The following is a 27,888-nucleotide window of genomic DNA, read 5'->3' on the forward strand; positions in this document are numbered from 1 at the left end:
AATATATCAATATAATATTTGACTACTTTGATTCAATCATAAGTAATAAAAAGAATATTTAAAAAATAAGAAATGATATACTGTATTAATTTACAAATTAACCGGATGCCTAGCCCGAACGCAATTGTGAAATCAAATTTTAGGTGAAGCAAAATGATAAGCATCTCATTTTAACCTAGGCTATTAGTTGAAGTACTACCATCTCTTAATTGTTGAGACCGCACCACATCGGGTTAGTTAAGCTTAAGATATTGGATGGAAAACATAAGTAAAGATTGCTAAATTCATAATTTAATTGAGTGTAACTATTTATTAATATAAGTGGTGAGAAAGTCTTCTTCTGTGTATGTTTTTCATATTATATAGAAAGTTTGGAAACTATCATAAAACTGTCCTGAGAGCTCTATTTACAAACACCCATAACTGTATACCTAAGATTCTGAAGAGCCACCAAAAAGCGACAGTGTAGTGTTCACCTCTTGGCACTTGGGTAACTTCATGTCTGAAGCAAGTTTTAATGTGGTGCCGCTGCCGCTACCACCTGCCTTAGGATAAGGCAATGCAAGGGAAAGAGCAAGTGAAGGACTAGTGTCGGAGATCTCGTCTCGTGAATCCCCATTGCTCATCACCATAAAAGATGGGGGCATATTTCCGTGAGCTGAAAGACTCCTTCCAACCCCCAGGGCAAGCTCAAGATTTGAAACTCTTGACTTTACCTGTTTCCCACTGTCATTTGAAAGAACTTGCTGCTGCAACAAGTGCTTCCAGCTATACTTATTACCTACTGAATCCGATTCCAGAGGAACTATCGACATATCATACACTTCATTGCCGTAGATGCTAGGGCCTCTGCCATTTACAGGAAGGGAACATCTATCATTTATTATATCTTTTATCCTATTCCTATCTACATCCATTCCACCAAAACAACTCTTTAATCTCTTGCCGTCATTAGTATCATCAGCCTCCACATGATCTGCAAAATATTCTTGTTTTTCTTGAATAGAACAGTTGAGATCAATTTCAGGTCTTTTTCCTGACTCTCTTTCTTCTCTCTGCATGAAACACTATATCAGTCATTAAAACAAATATTAATTGGTATGGTAGGAACCAAAACAGCAAAAGTAAGATGCCCCAACAATCTTTCATCAATGACAGATCATTATAACACTCTCTGACCATTTCCCCCTTTTAATTGGACACTATCAGCAAAACAACTAGAGAGTAAAAAATTTTACCTGAGATGAGTCGATTATGCCCACTTGCTGACTACCTATTTGTACATCCAGGGCATTCATCTTCTGTTCCGAAGAAGATTCTTTGGTTTCACAAACTTCAGCTTTTTTTCCAGAAGCGACTGTCATTGAGTCCGGGAAAGCATTGGAGTTCAATGCAGATAAACTTTCACTTGACTTTCCAGGGGGGAACAATTTCTCGCAAGACATGGCTGAAATTTGTTCTGAGCACTGAAACCTCTTTCCTCTAAATACACCCCATAAAAACAGCATGTTATTCCAACCTGCAATGTTCAAACTTTGTAAGTCCACCAATGAAAAAGCAAATTTCATTTTGTTTATATGGATGCATGTGAAATGTAACTATCAAACTCTTACACTGAGATTTTTCTGGAAGTAGGTTCGAGGGGAATATTAAAAGCTCAAACCCGCCAAAGTTCCCTTTGAGGCTAAAATCATACTTAATCATCCTGTCCAACAAGTTCTTATAGCTTCTTTCGTAACTGCACAAGAAGCATGTAAAATAACCTGAGTTATCTGAAAGAAAATTAGCTCTTCTACACAGAAACATTTCCACAAACCTGTCAAGTTCTTTTGCAAAAAAGTAGAGCGCAATATTATCTTCAGTGGCATGGCTTTTCATGAATTGAGTGGGCCACATGCTCAATCGAGGTGCTTCCTCCAACGACAGTTTTAGAGGCAGTTTCTGCACTACTTCAAGAACTTTATGTGAGGCATAAGTTGACAAGTGTGCTTGCAGTCCATCACAAGCAAATGGAAGTCCACCACTCCTTTGAATTTCAAACTTGCCTCTGCAGAACATGTCAGAAGGTATGCTTAAGACACCGAATAGATGAGCAGTTAAGAAGGTAGGAGTCATTGACAAATTTCAAAATGAACAATAAGAAAGGCAATAAAAGCCATACTGCCATATAGAATCAAGCTGTGGAACAACAGAAATCCAAGAAGGCACAGGTACTCCAGAAGCAAAAATAGTTGAATCTCTCGGGCAAGGCCGTTCAGACTGCACAGCAGCACTGGAATGCTTTTTACTGATAGCAGGTACTACTGGAGAGTACTCAACACAGTGCTTCACATTAAGAACTCTCTTTTTCTCTTCAGTCAGAAAACTTTTTTGTGCAGAAGTACTAGATGTTTTTAAGGAATTATCTGATGTTTCATGACCTTTCACATCCACTAAATCATTACACAAGGAACTGGAAGGGCATGCCAAACCATTTTTGACAGAAGCAATTCTTTTATCAGCCCCCGCAAGTGCATCACTGTTGGATAATTTCAATTTCTTTTCTGTCTTAATTGGAGACTGTCCTTTTGGATGCTGTCCTTTTGGATGCCTTGATCTCTTCAAATCCTCAACGCGAGAAGAGTTGGGAAGTAATTTAGTGTCGTGATTACTATTATTCACAGTATAGCTCATATTCTTCAATGACACAGATTTAGACACCGTTTGAATCCTCCTCTCACTCTCATTAGCAGTAGTTCCTTTAGCCAAGCCTTCATTGCCACAACTGCCTTCCTTCAGCAGTTGGACATCTTCTTTTAAGCTCCTATTAGAGAATGATTTGGACTTGGAAAGTAATCCTACATCACCAGCATAAAAAATAATTCAGTTAGTAAATGTGCTAGGTTGACATTATAATTAATAAAGCACAGCTTCTGCCATTAAGGTGTATGTGAAATATACCCTTTGACACCTGATGTTGTGATGGCAATTTAAGTGATTTACTCCTTAATTCGGTAGGTGAGCACACAGTTCCCGGAGTAGTGCTAGACGAGTGGCCTCCAGATTGATGCATCGAAACTTTGCTGCTGCAACTCGATGTCGTAGGTGATTTCAAATCTGCTCCAAAAGCCTTATTTCTAACTGCTTGTAAACTGCCAGAAGGTCTCTTCGAAGTAAACGAAGGAGTTGAACTAACTTTATGTGCTTCACTTTCCTCGACCTCCAAAGGTTTGGTTTCTGATTCTGAAGCAAGTGTTTTTTTAAAAATCTTAACTCCTCCCTCCATTTTGTCTTGTTTTCGCCTCTCAGTTTCTTTACTGAGCACACATTCCTCACACATCCAATCACCTTTGGGAACACTGTCCATCTTCACACGCATACAATAACTGGTTCATGGAAATGGAATATGTCAACATTTAAGTGTCCCGTGATAAAAGGAAGAAACTATAAATACACAAACACCATACATTTCAACTAATAAAAAATATGAAGAAAAGGCAAGCATGCATGCATGCATGAGAGAGGCAGAAACGCAAGACCTACATGTGTTCTGCTCCATCACTGCAGTTGCTACAAACAGCAAGCAACTCCTCTCGACCTATGTCACCGCATATATCACAAACTTTGACCTGATTATCAGATACAACAATTAATAACAAAACGCCAACTCTTTTGAACAGAAAAAATAAAGCAAGAAAGAAAATGAAGTTCATCATTTGCACGGATCTTGTGCCTGTAAAGATAATTGGAAGCCAAGAAAAGAGAACCAACATTTAGAAGGTACCACCGTTATAATTAATGGACAGTAAGAAACTTAATTTTCCTCACGCAACTATTCTTAAAATGAGATATATGTATCCAAGTGGCAACATTAAAATATATTCTATCTCATGCTTTGTCAAGCCAAAAGAAACCTGTTGTCAATATACAAAGCTTTTTCATCATCTTTTCAGACCATCTAGAAGATTTAATAGTAGATTTAGTCATGCAAAGGTCTATTGTAAGCATGCATAACATAAGACTTTAACTGGAATAGCATTTTACGTACTTCATACTCAATGCTGTCTGGTGCATCACTACAAGCAGCAGGCTGTGATCCAATATTAGTTTCCTCCATATTAATTTCCTTAGCCACTGTAGTGGACTTTAGTTCAGCTGTTTGCTCTCTTTCATTTGTTCTATTATCAACTTCCATAGATTCAGCATAGTTATGTCCATCACCGATCTGACTGCCAACCCGTATGGAACCTGTTCTGGCAAAAGTTGATTGGACTTGTTCCTCAGAACACTCGGAATGTTCTCTCTGGAAATGAAGATTTAATTTTCAGTTTCTAGTTCCAAGCAGATGATAAAAATATAAAGAAACATTAATAAATTTCACCACATAAAAAGTAGGAATTTCAAGAATACCTTTGCTGAGCTGGCACCAGCACATGAATCTCGTAAAGATGAAATTTCTGACATATCTGACTTGTTTGAACAATACAGAATCTCCTGGGAAGATTCAATGGACGATCTGTTTGATCTCCTTGGATGATTATCATCTACATCACCACAAGGACTACCAACTAGAAAACAAGCAGGTTGACCGTTAACTTCCTTTTCAGTCCCAGGGAAACTATCAACTGAAGCTGAGTTGTAAGATAAATTTTTCTTGTCTGCATCACTAGTATGGTCAGCAGCCTTTGTTTTTGCATAGTCTGATACACACACAAAGGAAATATTATCTCCAAGGCATTCCGACTCTTGTTTCTCAAACTTATTGGGGACAAATTTATTATGAAAGATTGGTGCTTTCAGTGGCCCAATATTATTTGCACAAGCCGAAGGCAGGTTTGTTTTTGTACTCATCTTGATGCTCTCATAGGTGTTACAATCCCTCAACGTTTCTTCACTCTCTACAACATCAGAGAAGGATTCGCGACTCAAGCATACACTGAGAGGATGACTTGACTCACTACTTGTACGCTGTCTATCATTGCATGCTCTATTCATCTGAGGAGATGACAAATCAGCATCGTTAAAAGAGTAATGGTTACTATCCTTTTTTTGACAGGCTTTGCCTAGAAACTCATTTGTCTTTGTTGCTGTCGATGCCATTTGTTTGGACACACACGGTGAAAATGAAGAAACACACACATTGCATGTTCCAGGTTCTTCTTTTAAACCTAGTTCCCTGCTTGACAATTGGGTGCCGCCAAAACCATTTTCAGCATTAAATGATCCCTGATAGGCGATAGTGTATCACAACCAAGACAGAAAAAAAATGTAATAAGAAAATAGAACGGGGAAAAACCTGACATTTATGAAGCACAACAGAACGAGAATTATATTAACAAGAATCACACAAACCAAAGTAATATCAAAGTCGCACAGGAATTACAATAAAGGCAAAACTAATAAGGTTTTTTACTTTTTCAACGTGTTCTTTTCTATGGTATATATATAAAAAAATGATATCTCATCATGGGTTAACAAATTTAGTACAAATGGAAACCACATATCATGTGTTTCTGCATTGTCAGTATTTTAAATATTAATGCAAGGGGAAGATAAATATCATGATAAAATCGATTGCAAACTCTATTTAGAATATAGAATACAGATAGTTCATTGCTTTTCAATAGTGTCCATGCATCGGAATAAAGATCCGGAAGAAGAAACTTCAAATCCATATAACTCTCCCTTCTTAGCAAAGGGAAAATAAATACCATGATAAAACCTATGGCAACACCTTTCAGAAAATGGAATAGATTCTTCATTAATTTTCAAAGAACCCATGCATCACAAATGAAACTCAAGAAAGATGACACCAAATCTACTAAATTCATAAATGTTATCAAAGTATCACTATTGCTATGTTCCTTCTTAGGACACAATCCTAATGACAGAGACCGCAAAACAATGTAATGTCTCCATGTTATTTGCTTGATTCTATTTCTACTACTCTACCAAATAAACATTCAACTTAAAACCAGACAACTAAAAACTGCAGGCAGAGCCAAACTTTATCAGAAAACCTTTGAAACGAGCATTAAAGATAAGCAATGCATTTAATCTGCATGGAGAATTTTGTTCACTGAATCATAGTAGTGAGAAAACTAAAAGAAATCAATAAACATGCTGCACAACTAAGAATTTTCTTACCATATTCAACGCAGCAAAGCAGTCGGCTTCATCAGGAAGCCCTTCTGAACACAAACTTCCTATCACCACTGATGAGACCTGTACAGATATCAAAAAATAAAATAACACGAAGATCTATTCACTAAGTAAAATTACAATGCTAAAGCTACAAAGTTAACACATTACACGAAGACACAGCAAATACAATATACTTTGACAAGCATTGAATTGATTAATGAGAATGCACGAGGTAAGAACAGAAGAGAAACAAAAAACATGGGGCAAAAAATATCTCTTGATCACTTTAATTTAGTGTATTAAAAAAGCCAATCTTTTAGGTTTCAATAAAACCAATGCAACACGAACTAAACCACCAAACACTTCTAATATATATCTTTACATCATAAACTGAATATTTCATATTTGAAGAAGAAATATGGTTGCTTGATCTTTGCCACCAATTTTTACACTCCACTAGAGACAATAATAAATAAAAGTGAACCTCCACCCCCCACCCAAAAAAAAAAATTCAGCAATACTAAATTGTCAACAAGCATTTATAACAAATCAAAGAAAAGCAATACATCGGCGGAAAAAATCCCAAACCCAATAATCCCAACCTAAAAAGCCCTAAAATTATCAATAATTAGCCTTGATCACTAATTCTACTATCCAAGAACAATGAATCAACAAACAAAAGAACAAGTAAAAAGGAATTCCATGCCTTAGGCTTTAAAATCTCAGTTTCACTTCCACCATAGAGTTCCTTCACGTCCTTAAACTTGGGTTTCCCAATATCACAAATAAAAAATCAAGAAAACCAAAATAACAAGTACAAGACTCAGCCAGATGAAACAACCTGAAGTCATCAAAAAAAAAAAAACGAATACAAGTACATGAAAATTTGGAGATAAATGAAAGTAATTTTGCAACAGCCCAGATAATCAAATCGAAAAAAATAACTCCAAAAAGACCTCTTTTTCTCTACTTTGCCTTCCTTTTATAGATATCCTCCCCTTTTTGCAACGTTTCCTCTGCTCTCTTCTTCAGTCTCTATGAAGGAGAAAAAAAAAAAAGATAGTACATAATACAATTTCATTTTACCTTATTAGCTTACCTTTTAAATAAGGAGAAGGTTAGATTTTTTTTAATAATTTTTTTATTTGGTGCTAATGTCGGTGTATTACTAGGCCCTACTTCCTCTTAGGTTTTTAACGCCGTTGATCTCATCTAATCAGAATTTTCTAGAATTAACGCTTACGGATTATGCCACGTGTCGACCATTTTTACGAATTTATCCACGTAGAGAGCAAAGAGTGGTGAATGGACATAACAGTGCCCGCATTTGATCGTAGCTGAGTTAACGGGAAAGTCCGGGACGTCACGCGTGGGGCCGATGGGACGCTAACGTGCACCGAGTGCGTTGGTTTACTGTAAGGGGGGAGGGGGCAGATATTATTTTACAAGGAAGCAACGAAAAAGTGACACGTGCCTCTAGTTATGCTCCGTAAATGATACACCAAACGCCCAACTTGACTTCCCTTTTCCTGGAAGACCCCAACTTGACCTCTTTTATTTCTAAAATGTCATTACATTTACGTTTAATATTAAAACTTTTATACCTTACATGGTTTTTCATCAGATAAAATCATTCATTAGCTATATTTTGCATATTATCATCAGATAAAACTGTAGTTATATTCAAAAATTATAAATTTATTATTAATAGTATATAAATTGTTATCAAAAGTTCGATTAAGTTCATCTCCTTATTAATCGAGTCCTAATTTATATAAAATTTTAAGTATCTATTCTTTTTATAAAATAACAAATAATATTTTAACTATACTATTATAAATTTTTATATATATATATATATATATATATATATATTTAACATCATCTTTGGACTAGTGTTTATCTTTAATATTATGCGTTTATTTTTTTATCTCGCTATAATATCCGATCTTAACGTCATCATTATTTATACACTAATCACAAATAAACATATTAACCATCCAAAAGAATCTAAATCATAAAATTTTAATATTCAACTATTTTAATAAATACCACGTTCCATCTTTTATAAGTTATTAATGGCATTGTAGTTGTGCTATATTCTAATATATATTATATTAACACATAAAAACATGATATTTTTCCTATCTTGTTTTGCCTTAAAAACATCTTTTATGATTTTTATATATATATGAAAATAAGTATTAAATTATAGTATTATTACTTTTTAAAGTTTTAAAATTGAATAGAAAGATCAGGAATGGACTATTATTGGTATTTAAAAAATATTAAAGAGAGAGAGATTCCAAAAAGGGACGGGAATGAATTGTCTTGCGTGAGAGAGTAACGGTGGGACACTGGGATTATTAATATTACATATGAGATTATGTCACCCGGCGAAGCCATGAAACTTTTGTAAAAGGGTTGTTAGGGTAATAATGGTAGTCAAACTAAAATATTTTAAATAATATTTACTAAACAAAAATAGGACCTAAAATTGCAATTTATCTTTTTATCTAAGGACCTAAGTTTTGTCTACCTCTTTGGATTTGGTTTATACGTCGAATATTGAGATTAAGAAATATTATCATAATAATATCAATTATTATTTAAAATAAAATCATATAAATTAATGTTTTCCAATTAAATTATTATCTCATTAACCCTTAACACTAATTTAATGAAAAATTTTATGATAGGAATTTCTATGTATATTTTCTTATTAACTAGAATTGTGGGTTAAAATTGATGCTTAAATTTAAAAAATTGAGATTAAGAAATTTATGGAACATCTTAAGATGAAGTTAATTCAAAAGCATGCATTCATGATTCATGCAAATGGTAAAACATGACTTGATTAGTAGGTTTGCTCTCTTCAATACGTGGCTTGTTTCGTAGCACTTGTTTGCCACGCTACTAAATAAATTTAGTATATTTTTATATTATTTTACTAGTTCATAACTTTTATGTTATAATGCATGCTGTCATATATTTTCCATTTTATATTGTTTTTTTTAATTACAGATACAAAAATAATATGATTGACGTGTGGGAATTTTGAGGTGAAGATTTTGATGAATCTTTACACGACGATGCAATTTTCAAGAAGATAAGAGGTCTCCAATGGCCACTTATAAATATTAACATACATATGAATCCCGCTATAGGGGTCAAATAAGAAAATTTTAGTTTCAAGAGTTAATTATGTCATTTGGCCTATTAAAGCAATGTAAAAAAAAAACACAGGTAAATTCAAACACTTAATAGAACATATCCTTAAATGTAATCAAAATATACAACTTTTTAAAAAATCGTGTGATCTAAATTCTTATTAAATATAAAATATAAGTGATAAGATAAGATGAAGGGCCAAAGGCCCCGAGTATAGGCTGTACAAATAAAATTTGTATAGAAGTTTACTTTCTCTATTTGATATTTTTTAGAATTAGGTATTTTAATCGTATTGCATTATTTCTATTTGACTTTTATTAGAATAATATTTTAAACCTATAAATAGACATAATCATCTCTTTTCTCAAAAGGATTCCCACATAAAATTTAGTGTATTTTATTTTCTTTTTTATCTTTGTGATACACTGCTATTATCTTCGTCCTATTTTTACAAACTTATCCTATAATTTTGTAACGTCCCCTAACTCCATACCGTTGCCGGAACAGGGTTACGAGACATTACCAGTCAATACAGTACAATACAAACATTAATTAAATATAAACGTTCAGACTCATCATAATTTCAAGATATCTTCCTTTTAATGGGCCCTCGCGGTCTAATATGAACAGTAAAATCAATTTGAGACTAATTTAGAATTATTACGAATTTTTCTTTCAAATTTCAAATTCATACTATATACCATTGCCAACCATAATTTACTTATTTTATCAATACTTTTACAACCTAAATGACTCTTATAAAACATCCTAGGTACATGCCATTACCAATACTCAACATACTTTACCTCATTGAATTCGGGATCGGCTTGGGATGCTGATTCAACGGTCTAACCTTAACCTGCGCACGGAAACAAACCGTACGCTGAGTATACACTCAGTGGTATTTCTATAATCTAAACACTTAAATAATTATAAAACATATTAATTTTTATATATTGAACTATTCAAACTCAATGAGTATTCAAACATTCACTTTCCAACCAATGTTTTGGTTTACTTTAAATTCAAAATCATTTATTATTTTTCAATAGCAATTAATCAATCAGTAATATTCATTAACAATCAGTCAATCAGAACAATTATTTTTTTCAGTAACAGTCAATTATTCAATAACAATCAATTATTCAATAATAATCAATTACCCAGTATCAATCAATTGATCGGTTATCCAGTAACAATCATTCAGTAAAAATCAGATATATAGTAACAATTAAATTATTCAATAACAGTCGATCTTTCCAGTTCCTTTATTTACCCCTATTAACATGACTCATACCTAGACGGATACATAGATCCAACAAACACACCAGTACGGCACATAGTGCCTCATTGGCGGGTTTAAAAGATATAGATAATAGTAGCAGTGCGGTACACAGAGTACCTCATCGGAACAAATCTGGAACAATAACAGTAACAGTACGATACACAGAGTACCTCATCGGAACAAATCTGAAACAGTAACAGTAACAATATCCGACACACAAAGTGCCGAATCGGTAACAATAACGGTAACAGTAACAATAGTTAGCACATAAGTGCCTGATCAGTAAGCCAGCAAAAACCCGTACTCTTCCATATCCTATGACATGCCAACTATATCCGACTAGCCCGACTAGTTAATAGGGTATTTAATTCACTTTTCAGTTTTCAATTGATTCATATTTTAATTAATTAACTATATATTTTCAATTCAATATAATTCCATTCACTTTTCACTAATAAATATTCAATTTCACAATAATTACATTTTTCTATGAATTTCATCACACTTCCAACTACATATATTTTTCAATATAACAAATATTTATTATTCAATTTCCACATCAATGTTCATTTCAATTCAAACATTCACATATATTCATAAATCAATTCAATATAATCAATATTCAATCCAATTCAAATAACCATATCAAAACAAATCCAACAATTTAAGTATTAAGTTCGGATTATAGAAATACAAACCGTAATTTCTGAGCTAACTCTCGTTGTCTTTGTCATTTCCTTGCTTAGCCGAGATTTCCCGAGACAATGTTAGCTACGAAAATTAAAACAATTAAATATTAATACACTAACATTCAATTTTCACATTAAATATTTCAAATTCTATCCAACTTTTGCCTTAATTCCAATTTAGTCCTAACTAAATTCATCCATTTTTCTTCCTCAATTTATACCTTATTTCTGTTCAAATTCTAACTAAACTTAAACTTTAACAACAAATTTTCAGCATAAAAATCATAATTTCGAATTTCTTTCAATTTAGTCTCTATTATACAAAATTTATAATTTATTCTACAATTTATTCTATCTCCCACTTCTAGTTAGAAATTCTATTAATTCAATCCCCAATTCACACCTTTACTCACTAAAATTTAATGTCTAAAAATCTAATATCTTCTAAAATTTCAGTACATACTTAATAACATTTTGTTCTAATTTCATATAAACTCAAAATTATAAGAAAATGACTTAATTTAACTTATCAATTTGAAATTAAACCTTGAAATCCTTAAATTTCTTCTTTTCTTTTTTCTTTCTGCTTCTTCCCTATTCTGTTTCTATTTCCTTTCTTTTGTTTCTTTAGTTTATATATATATAGATAATATAATATAATATAATATAGTTAAAATACAAAATATCTTTATTATATAATAATATAATAATACATTAAACATAATAATATAATAATATATTAAAATTTTAGATTTTCTTTACGATAAACTTCCTCAATTTATATTTTTGTATAATTGTCCTTTTAGTCCTTTTATTTTTTAATCTATAATTCAACTTTTACCCTTATTCAAGTTAGTCTTTTTTAATTACTCTTAATTAAGTTAAATTCACTCAATTAAACTCTAATTAACCTCTCAATTAACTTCAAAAATATTTTTAATAATTATTTACTAATCTATTTTTCAGAAACGGAGACCCAAAAATACACTTTTTGATAACCTTAAAATTGGGTCGTTTTGCAAATTTTGTATGTATTTTCTTTTGTTATATTAGAAATATATTATTTATTAATATTTTACCTCGATTAATTCAGTAAATTATTACCCAAACCATTCCTTTTAAAAACAAAATTGTTTCCCTTTTATTGTAAATTAAAGCTAATTTTGTAATAAAAATACGACTAATTCTGTAGTATACAACAAAATTAAATATATTTATAATTTTGATTGAATTATATTACTATTTAAAAAACAGTTAATACATTGAATTTTAAAAACTGCGTTAAAAGATATTGTTATAAAATTTACTAATTTTACCTCAATTAATTCCATTTCATTATTCCTGTTAAAACGTTTGACAAAAATTGAATGTAATTACTACCGTACCTTTTGTAAACGATTTTGCTTTACAACTAATTTAGTAATAAATCATAATGACATAATTGTGACAGACTAGCCCATAATTTTCTCAAAATGACATGATTTATCAACAATAGTAATTTACGTCAAACATTTGTGTTAATATGGAAATTTAATTATGCTAATTTTAATTTTACCATATTTACTCTCTTTTCATTTTGTTTTGCATCGTATATGTTCCCCGTGCTTCTGATTGCAACCTTAATTTTACAAATACCTTCAACGATTGCTCAGATGTGATTGACCTCGAGGGGAGACAGTATGGCAAGATTAGGTACTGAGTCAGTGACCTCATCAATGGTTTCATTTTTTGGGTTTTCTCAACGTTGTTGACCCCTGTGTGTCTTGTGCTTCGGAGCATCTAGTACCAACTTTATGAAAACGTTTTGTGAGATATAATTCAAATCAACCACCGTTTTTGTATTTCTTTGATTTCTTAAACCCACCGAGTTTAATGTACCATCCACAATTGAAACCTGTTGGTATGAAACTTAGAGGATGTATCAGCAGAAGTTTTAAAGAAGCGAAAATTAAATTATAATTTTTAAGATAATAAAATATAATTTTATTATCTTAATAGTTTATATCTTTATATTTTTAAAAATTAAATTAATTTTATTATTTTTAAGAAGATTAAAATGTATTTTATTAATTCAAATTTTAAAAATTTGTAAAGTTGGAAAATAACATCAAATTATCAATGAATAGCGGCTAATTATAAAAAATAAAAATAAAAAAGACATACACGAAGTCTTATTTTTAATTTAAATAGAATTTGACCACTCCACTAGCTATTATATTATTATAAATTTCATTTCCATAACCAAAGTTTGATTATACTAATAGAAACTCATATTATAATTGCATATGATGTAAACCAAATTAGCAATTAAAAATTATAGAATATTTCTTATGTACTTTCATTTTATTTTATAAACAGTAATTTCTTTAAATAAATATTAAATTATATTACCATTTATATTTTAATTATTTCTTAAAATCAATCTTTTAAATTAATTTACATTTCAATTATATTTCAAGCATCTGATTTAGCCAATTATATATTTAGTATTTGATAGAAAAACATAAAATACTATAAAAAATTAAACATTAGTTTTTTTTTCTTAAATGTATACATAGTAAGCTTTGCAAAAATGTTATTAATGATATTGCTATGCTGGCATGATTAAAGACTTTTGGAGCTTAACTGTTCAAGTTATGCAGAATGATTTCATGTTATTAACGTCCATACTATGCTGGTAATATCTGATAAAATTCCTACCAAAAATATATTTAAAATAAGTTTATAAAAATAAAATAAAAATCTAAATTGTTTTCAAAGTTATTTCAAAATAAAATTTGTGTATACATTTTTAAAGCGTTTTAAAAATTTTAAAACGCTAAAAATAAAGCATTTCTAAATACAATATAAAAATTATCAAAACTTTTATGTATTTTTAAATTTTATAATTTTGAAATACTAATTAAAAATAATTTTTAAATTTAAAATATTGTTTATAATTTTTCCTAATAAAAGGTTTTAAAATTAGAATAAAAATTTATCAAAATTTGAATAAATTATGCAAGTTTAAAGAATTTTTCGAGGACACTATTAAATATTTATAATTTATTTAAATAATAATTTTTCTATATTATTGACATATAAATTTAATAACTGTTTTACTCTGAATTATGAATCTCAAATTTAGAATCTAGAACTCCGAATCTGAATCTTAAATCTTAAATTTAGGGTTTAAAATTGATACCAAAATTTGAGGTTTAAAAGTTAGGGTTAAGATTGAAAAATTTTTTGAAATGATGAAAAGTGAATGGGATAACCAAAAATATATATATATATATATATATATATGTGGAGAGATAAGTATGAAAGGAAAAACATAGGGAGATTCAAATTCAATTTACAAAGATTAGAAGAGAGTGATTGATAGGTAGGTATAGGCTACCCAAAACAATAGCCATAAATTTATGGTTTTGGCGGTAGAAAAAGGCAGTGAGATACATGTGATTTAATTGACGCATTAAATCCATTTCTCACCATACATATCTATTTACTTTTATTTTCTTTATTCATTATATATTTTCTTTTTCCTAGTATCCATTTACTTGAATTCGCCAAAATTATATCTATAAATGATATCCATCATACTAAATTTACATCTTCATATTTTATTTTATTAATTTAATTATTATTTTTATCTAAATTAAGCCTCTAGTTATTAAAAAAAGAGAATAATTTTATTTTTATAATGAGGATACTGATTAAAATATTAATTTTTAAATTTTATATAATGATTTGTGTGTTTTAATTTTTATAAATTTTTAATTTTAAATATTATATAGTTATATAATTATTTATTGATGTGATATATTAAACAACTTATGTCACGTCAACATGAAATACTTGTGGTCTGTCATGTAGGTTATCACACTAATATCATTAAAATATTAATATTTTAATAAATATTTTCATTTAAAAATTGATTTGACCACTTTTTAAAAGATTAACAATTAAATTTAACTCAAAAAATAAAGACCAAATTAGACCTATCCAAGAACTGAGTAAATTCAATTTAAATAATAAAAATATTTTTAAATTTAAATTTAATTATAGAAGTATATAAAATATCAATTAAAATATATTTTTTAGTATTTGTTATTTTTGAATAGTAAAATAAACTTTTTAGGTAGGGTGAGTCAGCCCGAAAATGAACATGGGCTTTAAAAAGTTGGAAATAAGCTTTAGCCCAATCGACTCATGAACACTTCAAAATTAAATTGATAAAAAATATAAATGTTGAAAGATAATTGTACAGGCCAATTTTGGGCCAAACCCAAAACCCAATTACCCAAGCCCCTTAACCAATACAAAACAGCCCAATATCTAACCCAAACCCGAATGGCCCACTACAACCCATTCCAACCTAATACCCACCCTAATTTCATCAGCCCACCTAAAACTAACCCACTGACCCTAGCCCATCTACAATCAAAACCCTAGCCCCCATGTTCGGCTTCCACTTGTTCTGACATCAGCCATCAGCCCCATACCCTGGCGCCCCTCGCATGTAGAGCCACCACGCATGCCACCATCGCCCATGCCCTGCAAAACAACAAACAACAGCAGACAAAAAGCAGAGAAGAATGGCAAAAATAATAATAAAAGTGTAACAGAAGCAGGCTATAAGAAGCGGAACAAAACACTGTAAAAGGGGTTCCAAAAAAATTCAATCAAAGAGAAAAAACATTCGATTTTTAGCAAATACTACATTCATCAGCATTTAAATACCATAACATCATCAAATCAGAGGTTGAAGAAACAAAAAACCCTAAGGTGATTTTTTTTTTCTCTTTTATTTCAAGTCAGTTTTAAGTTTTAACTTATATATTAAAACATAAAATATAAATAAATAAATAAATAACATAAAAAAAAAATTTACCTCATGGTGGCGGCGCCGGCTGGCATGGGCTCCGTGACCGTCCGGCTACCGGCCGATGACGGCCCGTGGCCGAGCTCTCTCCTTCCCTCTCCCCTCTCCTTTCTCCCTCTCCTTTCTCTCTTCTTTTTTTTTTTTCTTTCCCACCTCACAAATGTTTTTTTTGATTTTTAGGCTATTTATAGCCGGTGAAACAGTACCGTTTTGGTACCAGATTTGAACAAAAACGATTTGTTTTGAGGTGGGTCGACCGATCCGACCCGCTCCGGACAAGGATCCGCGTGTTTTTTAGAGAGGGTTATTTCGCAATCAGTCCTTCCGCATTTTTATGTTTTAAATCGACTTATAATTTTTGCAAATTGACCCTATTAACGCATTATTGCGCGCAATTTGGTTCCCTTGATGCACACCGTTTTAAAGGCGTTGGAAAATTTCTCTTTGGTCCCCACTACATGCACGCGTGTTCGAATGAGTCCCTCTCTTCTGTTTTTATTCTAAATTTGCCCCAAAAATTTCGATTATAGTTCATTTAGTCATTTTTCTTACTTTTTCTCATTTTTAATGTATTGTATTTATTATTATTATAGATCTTATCATTTATATATATATATATATATATCTTAATATATATATGTACGTATGTATGTATATATTATTATTGATTTTACTTTAATGATATTATTACTTTCCTATCATGTTATGATGTAAATATTTCAATATTATATCATATACGTATTTTTATAAGTACTATTTATATATGCTTCTAATATTTTACAGGTATTTTTATGTAAATGTTTAATATTATATGTTTTTCATATATGTTATATATAAGTCTTTTAATATATATTTTATATATATATTTTAATATTACTAGTTATATTTTTATGTATACCTCTAATATTATATTATATATTTCTAATACTTTTATTTATATATATGTGCATGTATGTATTTATGTAATATACTAATGGTCTTCTTTTCATATTATTATTTCTAATGTATGTATATATTTCTATATTTATAAATTATACATATACATTTTTAATGTTCTTTATTGTATACTTCTTTACTATTCATACACTTTTATGTATGTGTATATATCTTTTCTATTATTAGTTATGTATTCTTTTTACTTTTCATGTATATTATTATATATGTATACTGTATATGTTCATATTAAATATATTATGTATATATATTTCTCACGTACGTTACGTATATACTCTTAATACCATTTTTATATATACGTGTATTTATTGTTTTCTCGTATCTTATATTATTATTACATTTAATCTTGCATGTATTATTGTTATTTTCTTATATTCTTGTCATACTCGTTGTTCACTTCCATATATTTCTAGTTCCTTTATTTATTTTTATTTTTATTTCACATCAATTTGCTTAGCATAAAGACAAAAATCTTATTCTTGTTTTTAAATAAGCGAGGCAATTTATCGATGTAACATTAGGCCGTAAGTTTCATCGCTATGTTGGATGAAATTTTTAGGCTCGTGTTAAGACGGCATATCCTTCTCAAAATAAAAAAATTGAAAGTTTTCGTCTTTTGAATTGGATCACGATTGAATATTACTTTGAACTCATATTTTTGAAAATCAAGACAACACTTGTTTATGAGATGCCAATTTTTGGGTGTCGCGAGGGTGCTAATACCTTCTTCGCGCGTAACCGACTCCCGAACCCTAATTTTTCTCTGGCTTTTAACGTAGACCTTAACTCGGCCCTTTCCTCGATTTTTAAAAAGAAATCTAATAGGTGTCCGATCACACCTAGAAAAAGATCGGTGGCGACTCCCGGTTTATTTTAAACCAAATTTCAATTTTCAAGTTTTTAATCGCCACACTTAGCGACCCGAATCCAAAACAAAATTTTTACGTCGCTACAATAATTTTATTATTATGCCTAAATAATAAGTAAATGTGTAATAAAAATAGTAAAATGAATGGAGACGGTACGTATGTGATAAATTTTGGTGTAGTTAGTGAGGAGCTACTCTAATATCAAGAAGTGAGCAAAGAAATCCCTTTATTAAAAGTTGGATCAATCAAGTCGTTAATTATTGGAAGTAACTTGGTAAAACTGAAAATGGTGTTACCCGTAAGCATACGGAATTTTGACATGACATAGGGCACATGTAGCATGACATCGACGATGATGTCTAGGACATGATAAAATATTTATTTATAACATAATTAGTTTATTTGGAGCAATTTATGAATTATTTATATATATTAATTAAATTATATTATATTGAATTATCAAAAATAGTACAAATTTTGTAACATTTTATAAATATTATCATTAAAGAAATGAAAATAATATAAATATTTTATTTTTATAATGATGATAGTTTAAATTATAATTCATATAGATTAAGATAAAAATTTTAATATTTAAATTAAATTTGAATGGTTTGATATTACTTCTAATTATGATTTACTCTTATAAAAGAGTGAAAATATAATTCAAAGATATTATATAAATTAAGCTATTAAACAAAGAAAAAATTTAACTTCTTCAAAAGAAAAAAATACATAATTGGTAACTAAATTAATAAATTGTAATTTCAATAATATATTTAATATATTTTTCATCTATCTACTAAAGAAAGGAATGTTATATATAAAATTCAATTTTCAATAATTAAAAAATGAATGTACCAATGAATGAGTAAAATTTAAAGTTTTGGGACTCGAACTATGTCCTATATTGGATATTAAAATAGTATATAATAACTTAATATTAAGAATAAATTAAAATTGATCTGAGTATGCACATATTTATATTTTTCAGTAACCTATGACTAAACTAATTATAGTAAAGATTTTTGACATGTATGATTTTTGTTATGTAAATGAGTATTCAATGTTTATATATTTTCATATGAAAATTAAATTGAAATAATATTCATTTTAAATTTTAGTCAATAAAGACACGTGACATATATTTAATATATCAAATGACAATTTCTTAGATATGTTGCATAGGGATTATTTTCTTTTATTGTGTCCTTAAAATGTTATAGTATATATATCAATTTTAATTAAAAAGTACATGTAATTATTATTAATTTATTATAAAAACTAATATGTCATGTTGTCTATTTTTATTTACTTTGATTTACTTATTACTTTAGCGAATAAATAAAAATATGATTGGTTCTAATTAATAAAATTGAACCCAAAAAAGAAAAAGTGAAACATAGATGACAGTTGACCTAAAGATGATTCCATTAATTACAAAGAAAGAACCTAATCATATTAATAGAATGGAAATTCGGCCAAACCTTTTTTTTAGAACATTTTTTTCACAATTTTATTTTTATTTTTATTAATTAAAATTAATTATATCAATATATTATTAAGGGTTAATATTTGGTGTACTTGTAATGTACTTTTCTTAAGTTAAGAAACAAAATTATGTTACGTGTCTCATTTCTTTTATACATTAAATTCTTTATTTTGAAATCTAAAAATTCAACTAATTTTACTATTAAATCAAAATAATTCTTTTTTTAAAATGATATGTCAACTTTTATAATAAATTAATAATTATCAAGTATACAAATTTGTTTTAATTGAAATATACATCATATTAAATAATCATCGTTTTATTATATCCTAGTCATCATCATCAATGTCACATTAGTATTTTGGATGATTTTAATTAATATCATTATCAATTTCCCTAACTTGCTTTCATTTAAAAATATATATATATAAAGACTCAATTTGTATTTTTAATAGAAAAACTTATTTGCTTATTTATTGATATTAGAGGGATTAGTCAGGTAATTTTCATATAAAAGGGTAGTAAAGTAAGGTAATGTTAGGTAATTTCCTATGTTTTTTCAGCTCTTTTGTGATTACAAGAATTGATTAGTTTTGCTTAATGTTAAGTAAAACCCAATAAAATATGTAACTTTACAGCTCATGTTCACATAGAGAGCTTTTTTACTTAATATAGGTTAAAGGAGTTGTTATATTAACAACTATAAGGAAGTGTAATGGGTTACAATTTTAATCTCATAATCTTCTAAGGTCAGGGCGGTATCTAGGAGGGACTGGTAAGGGTCTCAATCCCTTTAAAATAATTTTTTTTATTTATGCCTTTTAAAATTTTAAAATAGTAAAAATAAAATTGTACTTTGTTGCCATAAAATGATATAAATTTGATTTAGTCCTTTAAAATTATAAAAATATAAGTTATTTAAATGGTAAAATTACATTTTACTATCGTAAAAGTTACAATTTAATTTCGGACCCCTCTGGAAAAATTTTCTATCTTCTTCCCTACTTCTGATTACATTCTCATGCTATATATTTTTTAAAAATTGTCCACACATTTTATTTTATTGAAAATAATTACATTAGAAGGATTAAACACTGTTGAAAGTCGTTTACTCCATGAGCACTGGATCTCTAGAAGTAATTATCAATTAATATTAAAAAAAGAAGAAGAAGTAGTAGTAGGTAATATATTCTTAGGAGGCAAGTAATTAATTAGAAAAATAGAAAAGCAAAAGGGTAAAGTGTATATGAAGGATGTTTGTGATGCGGATTGGAGTTGGATTTTAGTCACATTGCAGTGTTTCTTGCCAATGAAGTTTGGGTATTACAAAATGGTTAACCAGAATTAAAAGAAAACAAATAAAGTTATATTTCATTTTCAGATGTGATTTTCATTTTCCACAATTTATATTATTTTTTAACATGCTTATTTCTCACGCACAACCATTTTAAAGTCTTTTTTTTTTTTTTTTTTTTTTGGCCATCGTAAAAAAAGTCTTTGTTGATGCTCTAATTTTCACAACGCAAAACTTACAAAGAAAATAAATATTAGGTTTTGTTGGGAAATTTTCATTATATTATATAAGTACAAATATAAATTCGACATGGAATTGAATTTAGGGTTGTTTAAATGATAGGTTCGGTTATTGGTGAATTAAATTAGTATTAATTGAATTTTATAATTTTTTAACTGTTAATCGAATCAAATTTTTTTGAAAAAAATTAATCGAACTGAAATATTTTGGTTAATTAAGTTGGTTAATTGATTTAATCGAAACTTTTATGTTTTTATCTTTTAGTTATAACAAATATAAAACATATCAAAAATATATATTGATAATGTAGATTTGTCTTGCAAGTTAACCAAATTAAGCGAAATTTAAAGTCTTGAAATACTACATAATTATTAAGTTCAGTTAATTACTCGATTTTAAATTGAATTAGCCAATAATCGAAATTTCAAAAATTATTAATAGAACTAAGTTCAGCCATTGACCGATTAATTGAACTATATTGATTCAGTCAGTTAATTCGATTTTAATTGAAGTTTAAACATCCCTAATTAAATTTATATAAAACCAAACTAATGAGTAATCGAAAAAATAGGCAACACACCCACAGCAATACCAAAAATTAACACTAATCTTAACTCAATTATTAAACTATTAAAATTTCCTTATTTTAATAAGATAATAAATATTAATTTAAGGATATTTTTATCTTTTATATAAAATTTACAAAAATTCATGCTTATAACGAGATTTGAACCCAAAATCCAAATCATACAATAACTTAACTCTACCATTCCAACTAAAATAACATTTAACTTTTATGTAAGTTGTTAATAAATATATCATATAATTATTTTCACTCACATCATGAGTATACCATAATCTTAATGATAATGTCGCCGATTAATATCAATTCAATGACTATAATAAATAATTAGAATATATTTAATATTCTTAATATGATATATTTACTTATTTAAATTTCTATTTACTCACAATTTAAATTATTTTTTAATTTAATGTGGTTTTATACTAATTATCTGCTCATTTGGGCTTCCAAGTTCCAACACAATAGTTATTGAGCCAAGAATGACTACTCTCCATTGATGTGACATAGGTGGTAGGGTTGAGGAGTAAGTTAATAATCAAAATTAAAAAAAGATGTGAATCACTCATTAGCAAACAAATTAATAACTCAACGCATTGCAATAAAGGCTAATTTAAATGTTGCTTTGAACATCAAGTTGAGAGGAAAGTTTGTTGAGGTTGATTTATTTAATTTTTCTGCCATGTGAAAATAATAATATCAAGTTAGTGAGACTGAGAGGCAGCCACATATCTACATACAAAATAATGACATATGGCACCAAGCCAATTTTTTAAAATATTTTTTTGAATTCAGAGAGCTACTTATTTTATTGTCATGATGAGTACACCATCATATTTACGTTCAGCAAAAATAAAATATTTTGGCTTCATTTATTTTGAGGTTTAATTTTGTTTCCCTGTACCCAAATTTTTTATCCTCAATCCAAGAGTATTAATTAAAAATAATATAACTTTTTTAAAAAAAATTTTAAAAAAAATTGTTTTCTCCTCTCCCCCCTTATTTTCCTTTCATTTTCTCCAAGAAAACACAGTATCTGCATGCATTGCAAGCGTTACCAGTCTTTCAATCAAACCCTAATCTTATATATTCTTCTAAAAATTTACTAATAATTCCCTCTCTTCTTCTTTTTTTTCTTTCACTTTACATTTACATTTTCGTTTTACTTAGAATTTATTTTCTCCTTGATATTCCACCTTCATACATATTTAGGTAAAGAAGATCTTATATAAGCATTGAAAAAATAGAAATAAAAATCTCACACACCAAGAGATCGGAACTAGACTGTTATTTTATACGCACTCTTTCTTCCTCAAATTGATATATATATATATATATATATAAATTGGACACTCACTCTCTTTGAATTTTTGGATCAAGATGTTGGTGGCGGATGCCCTAGTCGAAGCTCTAGATCAAGCTCTCCAATGGATGTTTCCCTGAAGTTGATGCCGCCAGCATTGCTCCCACCATTAAGATTACTGTAATAGAGAGAAGAAGAATTGCTGAACCTGGGAGGCATTACCGGAGGGGGATATGGTGAAATAGAGACAAGGGTGGAAGGTGAATCGATGGAGCATGCATTCATAGGTTGAGAAGCGGGAACCCCATCATGGTGGTGAAGGAGACAGAAGCCGGCATTCTGGGGGAAATGTTGGGTCGGGATTAAGAGGGTAGACGAGGAAATAGCAGTAGCAGATAATATTGAGGAAGTTGCAGGATCCCTAAATGCATCAGTTGCAGGGTACGTTTGGTGAAGGCCAGCCCTGTCACGGCGGTGCACGTTCATGTGACCTCCAAGGGCTTGAGCCGAACGGAATTCCCTTGCGCAGAAAGAGCAAGTATACGACCTTGGCGGCCAAGTTGTGCCCAAAACATTACCTATGTCCTCTGCAAAGGCCCTAACCTCCCAGGAATCATCGTCTGCAGCTTGAGGTTGAGCCTTAGGGTTCCACATGCACGAGGCAGGCATTAAGTTAGGGTTAGGCAGACTATGATTTTGTGGAGGTTGAACTGACTTTTAAGACAGCAGCCATGGCACTAGGCTAGACACATTTAAGACAGGTGATATAGAGAGTTGAAATGCGAAATTGGGTTAAATATATGGGTACGGTATGGGCTCAAACTAAGAGGGAAAGGTAGAGACAAAATGAAACCCTAGCACCGGGCATATACATCACCCAAAATCTTGTATATGCATTTGGAACTTTGCCAAGTTGATTGACATTTTTAACAACTTTGGTCACTCATGACTCTACTATCCTATTCCTCTATGTGGGATGTATACGTGTGTGTATATATATCGGTCTCACATCCATGACTAGATTAATGTTGTTCTTATCGAACAACAAAAATTTTCTTAACCACATTAATTTAATTTCACACCTTATTTATTAAGTATGCATGATTTTAACTTTCAAGTAGGACAAGATAAAAGGAAGAAGGGAAGTGATAATTCATCTTTGCATACATCAAAACAAAGTACCAACAAGTAATTTAAAGAAGCAGAAGTCAATTTTTTCCTTAAACGTTTGAGCCAAATTTAAATTTAGAAGTCAATATTATAATAATTTTTTTTACTTGATTATCATTCTAGTTGAACGAGATTAAGCTCAAACACTAAAATAGATGAATCATAATCATAGAGCATTGAGAAGATAGAGAGAATCATAAAAAAAAAAAAAAAAAAGTCATTGAGAAGATAGAGAGAATGATAGAGCATGTCATTTTCAGTGATCCATTTTTAATTTTGGGCCATTCTTTAAGGTGTTGCAGGCTATGGATCAAAAGTATTTGGATGATATCAAGGCCCAGTACTTGAAGCCTAGGTTAAAAAATAATAGGCCGATCATCATCTTCTGAAAACTGTATCCTATTCCAAAGTTATTTTCCACTCGTGTAATTCGGATGTCCAAATTAAGTTCCATATTACTAAATTTACATTAAAATAATAATCTATTCATGTATTTCTAATTATTATCAGATAATAACAAAAGTGATATCAATTAACTATTAATTCTTTGGATAGATTTTAAAATAATAAAGAATACAAAGATATCATTAAATATAATTCGATAAATCAATGCTTGATTTATTTTTATTTCTATTGTTAGATTTAGATGGAAATAGATTGATATATATATATTTTAAAATTTTTAAAAGACGTTATTATATGAATATAAAATATAATTAACTGTATTATAAAGCAAACAAGAATCCTCTTGATTGAAGAAGATGATGAGGGTGTTATCATTCAATAAGAAGATTAATATTCAACACCATGGCCTAATAATTAAGAGTTTTTTCTGCCTTAGGTATGGCCTGATTTCGGATCGTGCTAGTCGCATTTGTTGTACGAGTTTTGTTTTGTAATTGTAATTCATAAAAAAAAAAGAAGATTAAGATTAACAACATTAAAATGTTTTTGTAATATTATTAGTATTTATTTTTTAATTTAATGTAATTTTATTGTTAATTTAATTTAATTTTAATTATTTTTATGAAGGTAGGTTTTATAATTATTAATTAATTTTATATTTTAATTTAGATATTGGTTGATAATTCATTGAAAGAATTAAATCAATTGAAAATTAATAATTTTAGTTATTTTTAAAAAGGTTTGAAAACCATAACAAAAAACAAATGATATAATTTTTGAAATTTTTTACTATTATAGTAACTAAATTGTTAAATAAGTTAATGTAGTTTAATTATATTTAATAATTGAAAAATAAAAATCCTTTTACACTAATTAAAATAATTAAAATATAATATTTGGTTCAACAAAAAAATAAAATATTTAGAAAATTAATTAAAAAATTAAACGCGTAAAATTACATGCAATACATTTGTTATTAGAAACTAGTATATATAAAAGCTTGAGTTTAGAGAAACTTTTGAAAGCAAGATAATGGTTTTTTTCCATCATATTACTAACTTAACTTTAAAAATAATTACAATTTTATTTATAATTATTAGTTTAAAATTTTGTGCTAATTTTGAAATAGAGTTATTACTTAAATATAACTCTAAGTATAAAATATAGGAAAATTGTGATAATTATAATTATAATTTAATTTACAATCATTAATTAAAAATTTGACATAAAAGAGTTGTGTTAATTTTTTTAAATCGTGTTAATTTTATTGATATAAAATAAAGTTATTGCTTGAATAGAACTCCAAACATCTTAATTATCACTTAATTAATATTAGAATTATATAACAATTAAAATTTAAGTTTAGATTTATAAATAACATCCAGTAGTTAGGCATATTCAATCAAGTAGCATCTAGAAAAAATTATCGGTAATGTAAGAGATGATTAGAATTATATAAAAAAAATTGAAGCGTTAATGGTTTTTCAAAGAGGCAATATTAAATCATAGTCGAAAAATAATAGCAATAGCAATAGAGAGCAATCGAAAATTATTTTAATTGATGATGAAGTAATATAATATTATGATATTGATATTTAAAATTTTCTACAAGTTGTTTATATTGTGTGAAGTAAGCACTCTCATAACTGCCTTTTTCTTTTTTAAATCTATTTGTTATTTGTTTGGTGCAGATGAAAAGATGTTTTATGGATTTGTTTTAAAAGAATGTCAAATTTCAGCGATTATTATTCAATCATTATTCTTAAATGTGTTTATTAATTTAGCATAAATATCTTTTATATTTATCATTAACTATTATTATAATTATTGTATGTTGCTTTATATAATTTTATTTTTTAAAATTTATAATATTATATTTTACTTTCTTATATAGTTCTAAATTTGTATATTATTTAAAAATTAAGAGAAACGGTCACTATCAATGATAGGTAACAATAAATAATTTAAATTACGTTATTTAAAATTAAACATGTAAAAGAACATGCAACAAAACATTTATATTTTAAAAGAGTTATATTATTATGAAAGTGTTTTAATATTTTTTTATTATTTAAAAAAGTTATAAATGTTAAAATTTGACCATACCCTAAATCCTTAAAAATATTTTCTTTACCACTTCAATCAATTAAAGCTTTATCTTAATATTTTTATACATTTCAATGTTATTACACAAATTATTTCACCCACATTATTTATATACATTTATAATATTGGTGTCACAAATCAACTCAACACCAACTTAAGAAAACTGAAAATACCAACATTTAATATTCTTAATCTAGTGTGTTTATTTATTTAAATTTCTTTTTACTCACAATTTAAACTATTATTTATTTTAATTTTGTACATATTACATATGTGTTGTCATTATTAGTTTCAAACATTACGTTTGATATTATTAATATGATGCATTTACCTATTTAAATTTCCTTCTACTCATAATTTAAAATAAATTTTTATTTCAATTTTGTACATATTGTATCATTATTAGTTTCAAATCTTACATTTTATTATTTCTAAATATGTAGTTTCTACATGCATACAAGTATGACAAAATTTCTATAAAAAAAAAAACTAAAAACAAGAAAAACAATAAAAAAAATCATATGAATTATTATTGTTGTTTTTGGATATTATAGTATAAAAGCAGCCAATATGTTTATTATTTATTGTGTTTTTGGGTTTTTTTTTTGTGTGTGTGTGTACAGTTGTAATTACCCTATTTGGCTAATACAAATATTGGACCCAATCCAGAAATGGACATAGTCCTTTCTGTCTTCCAGAATCCAACAAACCTGCATGCAGCATACAACAAAGGTTCCATATGTATCTTACAAATTCCAATCTAACCATTTTTTTCCTTTTTTTCTTTTTGAATTGAAGCCATAATTGTTGATATTTTTATTTTAACAACTACCTCTCTTTCTTTTTATAATTTGTTTGGTTGACTTAATAAAAATGTTAATGTTATTTATATATTATAAAGGCACAGCTTGCCAATCTTCCATATATTGTCTCTAGTCTCTATCCCAGGCTTTGCATTTTTCATATGCTTTCCCTCCTATATCTGGACTCTTTTGGCTCCATTCAATATGCTTTATCTCCACCATTATTATTATTATTATTATTATTATCTATTGTGTAATCTATATAATTATTCTTTCTTTGTAACTTATTGGGAAACGAGTACTGTTCCATTCATCAAAAGTGTTAATTATCTTTTCGAAAAAAGTCCCACTTGAATTAAAAAGCTCTTTCTGAAGTTTATATTTAAAAATGAACATTAGAGTCAAGAGAAATGGGTGTCTTCATCATCAGTGGCACAATATTCTCTCCATTGGTTTTATCTTTTGGAGGTGAGGACTGAGGACATGTTTTATTGTGATAAGTAATGGTTTTGAGCATTGCATGAATTTCCCATT

The 27,888-nt window shown here is 28.6% G+C and overlaps 2 protein-coding genes across 4 annotated transcripts; both read right to left on the minus strand.

Annotated features, from left to right (window-relative positions):
• Positions 1-287: 287 nt before the first annotated feature.
• On the minus strand, positions 288-7,253 carry LOC108479362 (uncharacterized). Of its 3 annotated transcripts, none has more exons than XM_017781909.2 (12): positions 7,080-7,253; positions 6,830-6,964; positions 6,127-6,204; positions 4,390-5,205; positions 4,028-4,282; positions 3,523-3,608; positions 2,941-3,365; positions 2,162-2,837; positions 1,817-2,047; positions 1,614-1,738; positions 1,239-1,519; positions 288-1,055 (listed from the first exon to the last, which is right to left on the minus strand). In XM_017781909.2, exons 3-12 carry the CDS (start codon positions 6,127-6,129, stop codon positions 432-434), a joined length of 3,522 nt encoding a protein of 1,173 aa, XP_017637398.1. In that variant the 5' UTR covers positions 6,130-6,204; positions 6,830-6,964; positions 7,080-7,253; the 3' UTR covers positions 288-431. The 3 variants fall into 3 exon arrangements, with proteins under 3 accessions (XP_017637398.1, XP_017637396.1, XP_017637397.1); XM_017781907.2 differs by having other exon boundaries at positions 288-1,067; XM_017781908.2 differs by lacking the exon at positions 6,830-6,964 and having other exon boundaries at positions 288-1,067.
• A 15,451-nt stretch (positions 7,254-22,704) lies between these two features.
• LOC108477722 (transcriptional regulator SUPERMAN-like) lies at positions 22,705-27,290 on the minus strand. The gene is made up of 2 exons (XM_017780229.2): positions 27,262-27,290; positions 22,705-23,558 (listed from the first exon to the last, which is right to left on the minus strand). Exons 1-2 carry the CDS (start codon positions 27,288-27,290, stop codon positions 22,943-22,945), a joined length of 645 nt encoding a protein of 214 aa, XP_017635718.1. The 3' UTR covers positions 22,705-22,942.
• Positions 27,291-27,888: the final 598 nt, after the last annotated feature.

Source organism: Gossypium arboreum, chromosome 12 (assembly GCF_025698485.1).
Source record: "Gossypium arboreum isolate Shixiya-1 chromosome 12, ASM2569848v2, whole genome shotgun sequence".
Taxonomy (NCBI): Eukaryota; Viridiplantae; Streptophyta; class Magnoliopsida; order Malvales; family Malvaceae; genus Gossypium; species Gossypium arboreum.